General features: G+C 48.3%; 2 protein-coding genes across 2 annotated transcripts in view; one reads left to right on the top strand and one right to left on the bottom strand.

The window, feature by feature from the left end:
• gfm1 (G elongation factor, mitochondrial 1) overlaps positions 1–10,003 on the bottom strand; it is a 19,904-nt gene continuing 9,901 nt past the window's right edge. Inside the window, exons 13-18 of the mRNA XM_080532349.1 lie at positions 7,310–7,392; positions 2,750–2,912; positions 2,167–2,311; positions 1,727–1,887; positions 1,528–1,581; positions 1–843 (exon numbers count right to left, since the gene is read on the bottom strand). Coding sequence (XP_080388475.1) covers positions 712–843; positions 1,528–1,581; positions 1,727–1,887; positions 2,167–2,311; positions 2,750–2,912; positions 7,310–7,392 — 738 coding nt within the window. The 3' untranslated portion in view covers positions 1–711. The remainder of the gene's footprint in view (positions 844–1,527; positions 1,582–1,726; positions 1,888–2,166; positions 2,312–2,749; positions 2,913–7,309; positions 7,393–10,003) is intronic.
• lxn (latexin) lies at positions 3,905–7,090 on the top strand (the record flags this gene model as incomplete). The annotated part of the gene is made up of 6 exons (XM_080532853.1): positions 3,905–4,042; positions 4,219–4,287; positions 5,042–5,219; positions 5,739–5,875; positions 6,456–6,518; positions 6,956–7,090. 6 exons carry the CDS (start codon positions 3,905–3,907, stop codon positions 7,088–7,090), a joined length of 720 nt encoding a protein of 239 aa, XP_080388979.1.

The raw sequence follows: 10,003 nt of genomic DNA, 5'->3' as shown, positions 1-10,003 counted from the left end.
ATGAATGTTATTTAATCATTATTACTGCATCAACAACATAACGCTGTACATAGTACAAAAACAGTTACTCCAAACTTTGAGCCTCAAGTCTTCATAAAAACCAGCGGGGCGGGAGAGGGGGGAGGGGGGGGCAGAGACCAGAAAGCAGAGACCAAATGGGGATGTCAAGGTAATAAATATAGAATCTTTCATAGGACAACAGGGAAGGAAGGAGAACGGGGTTCACCGGACGAAATTCTGGCCGACAATTTGTTGCATTGTTTAACCCTCGTTCTGAATAACACAATCTCCTCAAACTTCATATTTCAAAGGGAAAGTGTGTGTGTGTGTGTGTGTGTGTGTGAGAGAGAGACAAAAGAGACAAAGGGTCCATGTAAAATAAAACTCACTAAGTTTACATTTGGTTGAGTCTGTATATGTGTGGCATTCCATTGCAGTTCTGCTGCAGTATGTATTTACACATTCAGGATTTGTGTGTGTGTGTGTGTGTGTGTGTGTATGCGCGCGCATGTGTGTGTCTCTGTCTGTCTGTCTGTCTGTCTGTCTTGTCCTGTGTGTGTGTGTGTGTGTCTCTGTCTGTCTCTCTGTCTTGTCCTGTGTGTGTGTCTGTCTCTCTTGTCCTGTGTGTGTCTGTCTGTCTTGTCTTTGTGTGTGTGTGTGTGTGTGTGTGTGTGTGTGTCTCTGTGTGTGTGTGTGTGTGCGTGCTGGGCCTCAGTTCTTCCACTTGTTCTTCTTGGTGGGCAGCTGGCCCGTGGCCTCCAGGTACTTGTTGATGAGCTCCTCCTGCGTGGCAGGCTGGCAGGCCTGGTACCTGCTGTAGTCCATGGTGTACTCCCCCTTCCCCTGGAGACACACACACACACACACACACACACACACACAGATACAGACACAGATACAGACAGACATACACACACACAGAGACAGAGACAGAGACACAGATACAGATACAGACACACAACACACAGAGACACACACACACACACACACGCAGAGAGAGAGACAGACAGAAACACACTAGTTAGTCTCTGGGCCGGTTTCGCAGACATGGTTTAAGCCTAGTCCAGGATTAAATCCCACTTGCAATGGACAATTTCTGGATGCTTTTTAATCCAGCCCTATATGTGACTATGATTTAAGACCCCCCCCCCCCACACACACAAAGACATGAACACACAGTGAATGAGTAAGCAACGTGTACGTATACAGAAAGTATCTTTTAAACACTAATGAATATAGACGTGTTCACATACACACTAAGAGCATCTTACCTCTGTGTTCACATACACGCTAACAGCATCTTACCTCTGTGTTCACATACACGCTAACAGCATCTTACCTCTGTGTTCACATACACACTAACAGCATCTTACCTCTGTGTTCACATACACACTAACAGCATCTTACCTCTGTGTTCACATACACACTAACAGCATCTTACCTCTGTGTTCACATACACACTAACAGCATCTTACCTCTGTGTTCACATACACACTAACAGGTTCTCCTGTAAGGCAGCCATCTTACCTCTGTGCAGGACCTCAGTTCTGTGGAGTAGCCAAACATGTCGTTCAACGGGACCTAGCGAGAGGAAACAGAGAGAGTGACCGTCAGGTACACACTGTGATTGGGTCCTGGCAGTGCGGGGTTTGACCCCCTCAGGGACACCGTACACTCATGTGGGCGTACAGGGTGTTTGACCCCCTCAGGGACACCGTACACTCACGTCGGCGTACAGGGTGAAGTATCCCTCCGCCCCGTCCTGCCCGGTGATGACGCCGTGGCGACGGTTGACCCCGGCGATGACTGTCCCCTGGAACTCGTTGGGCGCCACCACCTCCACCGACATGACGGGCTCCAGCACGGCCACGGTGGCGTTCTCCATGGCTACGGGGAGGGGAGGGGAGGAGGGGGGGAGGGGGAGAAGGAGAAAGGGGGGGAGGGAGAGAGGGGGAGAAGGAGAAAGGGGAGGGGGGAGAGAGAGGTAGCAGGGAGAGGGGGAGGGAGAGGGAAAGAGAGAGAGAGATGTTCAAAGATAAGGACACAAACAAGAACCAAACAGAAGTAACCTACGAAAACAACAACCAAGCTTAACCACCAGACGCAAAGGACCAATCAAGACACACACACACACACACACGCGCAAGGGACGTTGGGATTGGTCACCTTGCTTCAGAGCGCCCTCTCCGGCGCGGATGAAGGAGATCTCGTTGGAGTCGACCATGTGGTTGGCCCCGTCTTCCAATAGGAACCTGACGCCTGAGATCTTGTGTCCCGTCAGAGGGCCCTTCTCACACGCCTCTCTGAACCCCTGCAGGACGGAGGGATGACAGAGGGAGGGAGAGAGGGATGAACCCTATCCACTAGACCACTACTACCCCTATCTATCTATTTATCTATCTATCTATCTAACCTAGCAGTTCTATCTGAATAGGCCGCCGGGGCTTCTGGGCTCAGGATTTAAAAACGTTAAATCTAGATTAGAATTATCTAGATTATTTTTTGGCCATCCCCCTATACTACTGATAGAGCTGATAGTTTTTTTGGTTATTGGTATTCAGGAATAAAACTACTGGTTGAAGATTTTTTTCCCCTTTGTCGTTGCGTTGTGTCATTTCAACGTTTCCGATGTAAAATAGCAACCTTCCACTTTCCTGACCGATACTATTTCCTTGTTCTAATGACAGACAGATCTGGATCCTGGATCGTTCTGAACTAGATTAAACTGGGCCCTGGAAACATCTCCTACCTTCTCCACCGCCGGCACAAACTGCTTGGGGATGTTGGTTCCGATGGTCTGGTCCTCAAACTCCACCTTGGTGGACTGCTCCAGGTCCAGGGGCTCCAGAACCCCCACCACTTTACCGTACTGGCCCGACCCGCCTGACTGCTTCTTATGGGTGAAGTCAAACCTGCAGGATTATTATTGTTTTATTATACCAACAAAAAACTAAAAAGACACTCAATAATTCGCTCAAACCATCAAACTGAACATTGACATTTGAACATCAAACGTTGACATGGGTCTTCCTTAACATATTTAGGGAAGTGAAAGATACTGGCTGTGTTCCAGAACGCGTCCTTGCACTCTATCTAGCTAGCTTATACCGTAAAACAGACACTGTCTCTTTAAGAAAGGGGCGGCCCTAAAATAACTGCTTGCCTGGGAGGAATCAGGAAGTAGTTTCTCGCCCCAGTGTGAGAGAGGCTCCAGCTGTGTCTGCTCTCTGCCTGTCTGACACAAACAACCCAGGAACTCACAGACCTAACTCTCTCCTAGGAGACTCAGCCAGGCAAGAACCTCAGCTCTCTGTCTCTCTCTCTGTCTGTCTGTCTGACACAAACAACCCAGGAACTCAGACCTAACACTCTCCTATGAGACTCAGCCAGGCAAGAACCTCAGCTCTCTCTCTCTCTCTTTCTCTGTCTCTCTCTCTCTCTCTCTTTCTCTGTCTGTCTCTTTCTTTGTCTCTCTGTCTCTCTCTCTCTGTCTGTTTCTTTCTCTGTCTCTGTCTGTCTGTGTCTCTCTCTCTCTCTGTCTCTTTCTCTCTCTCTACTAGTAGTCTTCCCTTACAGTCTCTCCCTTTACTTTGCCCTTTGCTCTCATATTCCTCTCTCTCTCCTCTCTCCCTTCCTTATCTGGAACACGACACACAACCCCTGGTCTCCAAACTTGCCTCACGGACTGCTCAAAGTCCCCTTGGTGTCGGCTACCGCTCCCTGTCGGTCCCCACCCTACTTCCTACTCCTGACTCATTCTCTCTGTCCCTCCCTTCTTCTTCTCCTCCTCTCTCCCTCTCTCTCCCTGGGTCAGGTGGAGGTGGAGGAGGTGGACGTGGGGGAGGAGGAGGGCCAGGTGGGGGAGGAGGAGGAGGAGGACCAGGCGCTGGAGGAGGACTGGGATATGGCGACTGGGGAGCTGAACCCAAACTACTACCCGGCCCAGCGAGCCGCCAGGGCGGTGGGCCTCCACCTGGACAGCCGGTACGGGTCGCCCTTCAGAAGGCCCGGCGTGACCCGGGTACACAACGCCAGCGCCGAGGTGAGCACGCCGCCACTACGTCTGACCTCTGACCTGATCTGATCTTGGACAGAGAGAAAAGAAACGGGATCGTTCATTAAGCGTCCTTGGGCTTTAGGAAAGGCCATTTTTTTGGTCTTTCTTTCTTTTTTGTTCCCTCCGTCATTCCGTCCAACGTGCCGTTTCTCCCCTAACAGAACGTGGAAGGGGCGGGGGGGAGGAGGTACCGCCTGGAGGTGTCGGTGAAGGACGTGAACAGCAGCAAGGTAGGAGGTGACCCTCCTGGGGTTTGGGACCCACTCTTCTCTCCCGGGATACCTGGGAAGTGTTCCATCAACGTCGCTAAAGGGGAAATCCAGGCTTGTTTGGGATAACTCTTGCGAGGCTTCAGCCTGGACTTTCTGCTTTAGCGACGTTGATGGAGTACCCCCCCCCTGTACTTGAATCACTGTACAGAGTCAACACTTGCGAGTGTGTGTGTGTGTGTGTGTGTAGTAACAAGTCTAACCTGACCACCTGAGTGACTCCCGTTGCCCCGGCAACACTGTTCTCTTGTTCCCAGTCGTCGGTTGCAAATACGAGGCGTGTCTCTAAAAGTATGCGTTGCTATGGTGATAATACGCCTGTGTTTGGTTAACACCCCCCCCCCAGATCCTCTCCTCTACCCTTCTCTTATTCATACTTTCCCATTCTCTCCGGTTTCCCATTCTCTCCCCTTCCCTCCCCTCCCTCCCCTCCTCTGCTTTCAATCTCGGGTGGGGGCGATGGTAGCCTTGAGGTTAGAGGGGCCCGGCTAGCAATCGAAAGGTCGCTGGTTAGATCCCCGCCTCAGTAGGGAGATGTGCGTGCCCTTGAGCAAGGCACTTAATTAATTGCTCCAGGGGCGCCGACTATGGCTGACCCTGTGACTAGAACCAAAAAAAAGACCAAATTCCAACAATTGATTGATGTTGAAGTTGATTGCAAGGCAAATAAAAACACTCTCTCCCCATCCCCCTCTCTCCTCTCCTCCCTCTCCAGGGGGGCTCAGAGAGGTGCTCTGCGGAGGTGCTGTTCCCGGAGGGGGGGGAGCAGGGCGGCCCCCAGGTCCAGACCTCCTGTGGGGAGGGGCTTCAGCTGAACGCCACGGCGGAGGAAGAGGCCTTCTACCAGCAGCTCAGAGCCTCCAACACCCTGGTGTCTGGACAGTACCTACCAGGTACCAGACTGACTATATACACACACACACACACACACAACCTGGTGTCTGGACAATATCTACCAGGTACCAGACTATATATATATATATACACACACACACACACACACCTCTTGACCATACTACACTGACTACACACACACACACACACACACACACACACACAACAATAACCTGGTGTCTGGACAATACCTCCCAGGTACTACACTGACTATATATACACACACACACACACACACACACACACACACACACACACACACACACACACACACACACCTTGACCACACTGACTATATACACACACACACACACACCTTGACCATTGCGATCTTTTTCCAAGTGTGTGAAGTGAGTGTGTAACCGAATCATGGTGATGTTTGTGGTCTCTTTAACAGAAACACACACACACACACACACACACACACACACCTTGACCATTGCGATCTTTTCCCAAGTGTTGAAGTGTGTGACGTGAGAGTGTGTAACCATGGCGATGCGTGTGTCTCTCTCTGACAGACAGCTACGGCTACGTGGCTCCCAACATGAAGCCCTTCTGGTACCTGGGGGGCGTGGCCTCCAGCGCCGTCATGCTGAAGGTGACCAATGAGAGCACACTCTACAACATGGCCCAGGTGTCCAACTTCACACAGCTGGTGAGCAGCCAGCCAATAGGGGTCACTGTGGTTGGCTAGTGTGTGGTCCTCGAGGGCGTTCTGAGCCAATGGACCTATCGCTAAGCCACGCCCCAAAATAGAAGTTGTCCAATCATATCACAGCAAAAGTCACTTCAGATAGAAAACTCGGACAAACAACCCGCTAATAAACATGTCTATTACTTGCTGTGGTAAATCAGAAATCAGAAATGTGCCAACTCCCGCCATTGTAAGTCATTAAATGTCATTCAGTCACGGTCGGTCAGTCAGTCACTGTCAGTGAAGCGTTGTTTGTTTGTCCGAGTTTTCAAAGGGGGCGTGGCTTAGCGATAGGTCCATTGCATCGCGCGCAGCGATGTAGCGATCTGACGGCAGGCGATGCAGTCACGCTGGCTGTGGCGTGCGACCGTTTGTTGACGTGTGTGGTGACAGTACCTTGTCTCTCCCTCCCTGTCTCTCTCTCTCTCTCTCTTTGTCTCTCTCTCCCTCCCTCCCTCTCTCTCCCTCCCTCCCTCTCTCTCTCTCTCTCCCTCCCTCCCTCTCTCTCTCTTTGTCTCTCTCCCCCCCTCCCTCCATCTAGGAGACTGAGAACGACCAGCTGCGGTTCAACTACAGCGTCCTCCTCCATGAGGTGGTTTCCCAGGTAACGACTACTGACGTGTGTTAACACGCAACCCCAATATCATTACTATTCAAAAGGATTAGTATTATTTCTTTTTTTAAATCTCAAGTGTGTGTGTGTGTCTCTCTCTTACCTATGGTGTGTGTGTGTGTGTGTGTGTGTCTCTCTCTCTCTCTTACCTATGGTGTGTGTGTGTGTCTCTCTCTCTCTTACCTATGGTGTGTGTGTGTGTCTCTCTCTCTCTTACCTATGGTGTGTGTGTGTCTCTCTCTCTTACCTATGGTGTGTCTCTCTCTCTCTCTCTCTTACCTATGGTGTGTGTCTCTCTCTCTCTCTCTTACCTATGGTGTGTGTGTGTCTCTCTCTCTCTTACCTATGGTGTGTGTGTGTCTCTCTCTCTCTCTCTCTCTCTCTTACCTATTGTGTGTGTGTGTGTGTGTGTGTGTGTGTGTGTACAGGAGATGATCCCCTGGAGGCTGCAGGTCTCCTGGTCTCCAGCAGGGGGCGTCAGAGTGCCTCACAGTGAGCTGCTGCCCCGCTGCCACGACTGTCCCCTGGCCCCGCCCAGCGACAACCGCCCGCAGAGCCAGTGACACACACACACACACACACACACACACACACTCTACTGCTGGAGTCTGTCTAGGTGATACGTCAGAATTACATGACTCTGTGACCAGACCACCATGTACAGTATAACACCTGTTAAGTCCAAATAATTAAAAATAATTAAAATTTAAAAATTAATTAATGATTCTTGGCGTTTCAGTTTACTGTTGTGGGTGTGTGTGTGTGTGTGTGTGAGAACTTACGGTACTGCGCTGGTCACGGTCTCTCTGAAGGACACCTTGGGCTTGCCCATCACACACGGGCAGTTGTACTCCCTCTCCATCCTCTAAGAGAGACACATGTAATACATTACAATACTACATGTGCAACCAATCGTGTTCCCATACATCTTTTTCAGGGACAATGTGCATCGTAAAATATAAACACTAGAATAATGCACACACACATACGCAGGGCTTAAAGTGGGAAAAACTCCTGTGCCTGAAACTTTTTCTTGGGGAGGGGGGTCACAGTTTGAGATAATGGGAGAGCGGGTACAGAAGACAGCTTCTTGTCTCAATGTTTAAATGCATTAATACTATTTTATAGTCAATACAAAATATATGTCTCAATGTTAAAATGCATTAATACTTTAAATGAATGTGCAACAATACTATGTGCAATATGACAACCCTTGTGTACATAAGGTTCAGATATAGGAAAAGTTAGGATATTTATAGCATAGCATAGAGTACAGCACAGTGTTTTATTGTATAGTATAGTAGATAGTGTACATAGCCTTTATTTATGTAAACCAGCTCTTTTCCCTTTTTTATTTTACCCTTGGCCCTCATGTTTTTAGTCTTTTTCCAAGCACCAGGGGAGCTGTCATGCCAAAACCTGCCGCTTGCCAAAAGCTGCCGGGGGTGCGGCCTAACGCATCACGACCAGCTGGCGACTGTGACGCTTCAGTCTAGTGTTTTTGAAACCTCCGTTTTGACAGCCCATTAGTGAAAAGCTTTAATTTGCCTCTACAAGTGTTAATATGTCATTTTATGAAGTTTTAATATGTTTTCAGGCGAGAAAGTAACCATATATTCACAAAATGTATCCGGTTTATCAAAATAACCCGTTTATATATGAAAACACATATAATGCTATCGCGTCTCCACAGGCTAAAGTACAACTACACTCATATCCTCAACTTATGTCCTAATCACACTACTGTCATACAAGTCGTACCTTCTCCTTGACATGGACATACACACCTGCTACCTTCTTTGAAAGAAATCGCGATTTATTCAGTGAAAACTAGTACACCATTCAACATAGCATAACAATAGCATAGCATTCGCGGACACAGTCAGGCAATGCACCTAGCACAACAATAGCATAGCATTCGCGGACACAGTAACATAGACAGATAGACAGCTAGACAGATAGACCGCTAGACAGCTAGACAACTAGACAGCTAGACAACTAGACAGCTAGACAGCTAAACAGCTAGACAGATAGACAGCTAGACAACTAGACAGCTAGACAGATAGACAGCTAGACAACTAGACAGCTAGACAACTAGACAGCTAGACAGCTAGACAACTAGACAGCTAGACAGCTAGACAACTAGACAACTAGACAGCTAGACAGCTAGACAGCTAGACAGCTAGACAGCTAGACAACTAGACAGCTAAACAGCTAGACAGCTAGACAACTAGACAGCTAGCTCTTGGTGTTTAGCTGTTTAGCTGTCTAGCTGTCTAGTTGTCTAGTTGTTTAGCTGTTTAGCTGTTTAGCTGTCTAGCTGTCTTGGTGTTTAGCTGTTTAGCTGTCTAGCTGTCTATCTGTCTAGCTGTCTTGGTGTTTAGCTGTTTAGCTGTCTAGCTGTCTAGTTGTTTAGCTGTTTAGCTGTCTAGCTGTCTAGCTGTTTAGCTGTCTATCTGTCTAGCTGTCTAGCTGTCTAGCTGTCTAGTTGTCTAGTTGTCTAGCTGTCTATCTGTCTAGCTGTCTAGTTGTCTAGCTGTCTAGCTGTCTAGCTGTCTAGCTGTTTAGCTGTCTAGTTGTCTAGTTGTCTAGTTGTCTAGTTGTCTAGCTGTCTAGCGATCTATCTGTCTAGCGGTCTATCTGTCTATGTTACTGTGTCCGCGAATGCTATGCTATTGTTGTGCTAGGTGCATTGCCTGACTGTGTCCGCGAATGCTATGCTATTGTTATGCTATGTTGAATGGTGTACTAGTTTTCACTGAATAAATCGCGATTTCTTTCAAAGAAGGTAGCAGGTGTGTATGTCCATGTCAAGGAGAAGGTACGACTTGTATGGCAGTAGTGTGATTAGGACATAAGTTGAGGATATGAGAGTAGTTGTACTTTAGCCTGTGGAGACGCGATAGCATTATATGTGTTTTCATATATAAACGGGTTATTTTGATAAACCGGATACATTTTGTGAATATATATGGTTACTTTCTCGCCTGAAAACATATTAAAACTTCATAAAATGACATATTAACACTTGTAGAGGCAAATTAAAGCTTTTCGCTAATGGGCTGTCAAAACAGAGGTTTCAAAAACACTAGACTGACGCGTCACAGTCGCCAGCTGGTCGTGACGCGTGCGCGTGCCAGCTGGTCGTGACGCGTGCGCGTGCCAGCTGGTCGTGACGCGTTAGGCCGCACCCCCGGCAGCTTTTGGCAAGCGGCAGGTTTTGGCATGACAGAGCCCCCCCTCCTAAATTTCGTTGTATGGTACCTGTACTGTATTACAGTTTTTCTCAATTGCTAAAACACATTTCACAAAACTTTCCTCCATTTTCCCAAAACTCTAAACACAACACACTTTTCTAAAGCTACATAAGCAAAACCACACCTTCTCTCTTCAAAACTCAAACTCAAACCCTACCCCTAATCCTAACCCTAACCTTACTGTAACCCTAGCACCTAACCCTAACCCTAGTTTTCCCA

Source organism: Nansenia antarctica (assembly GCF_963989245.1).
Source record: "Nansenia antarctica genome assembly, chromosome: 5".
Taxonomy (NCBI): Eukaryota; Metazoa; Chordata; class Actinopteri; order Argentiniformes; family Microstomatidae; genus Nansenia; species Nansenia antarctica.
This window is presented reverse-complemented; position numbering and strand designations above follow the sequence as displayed.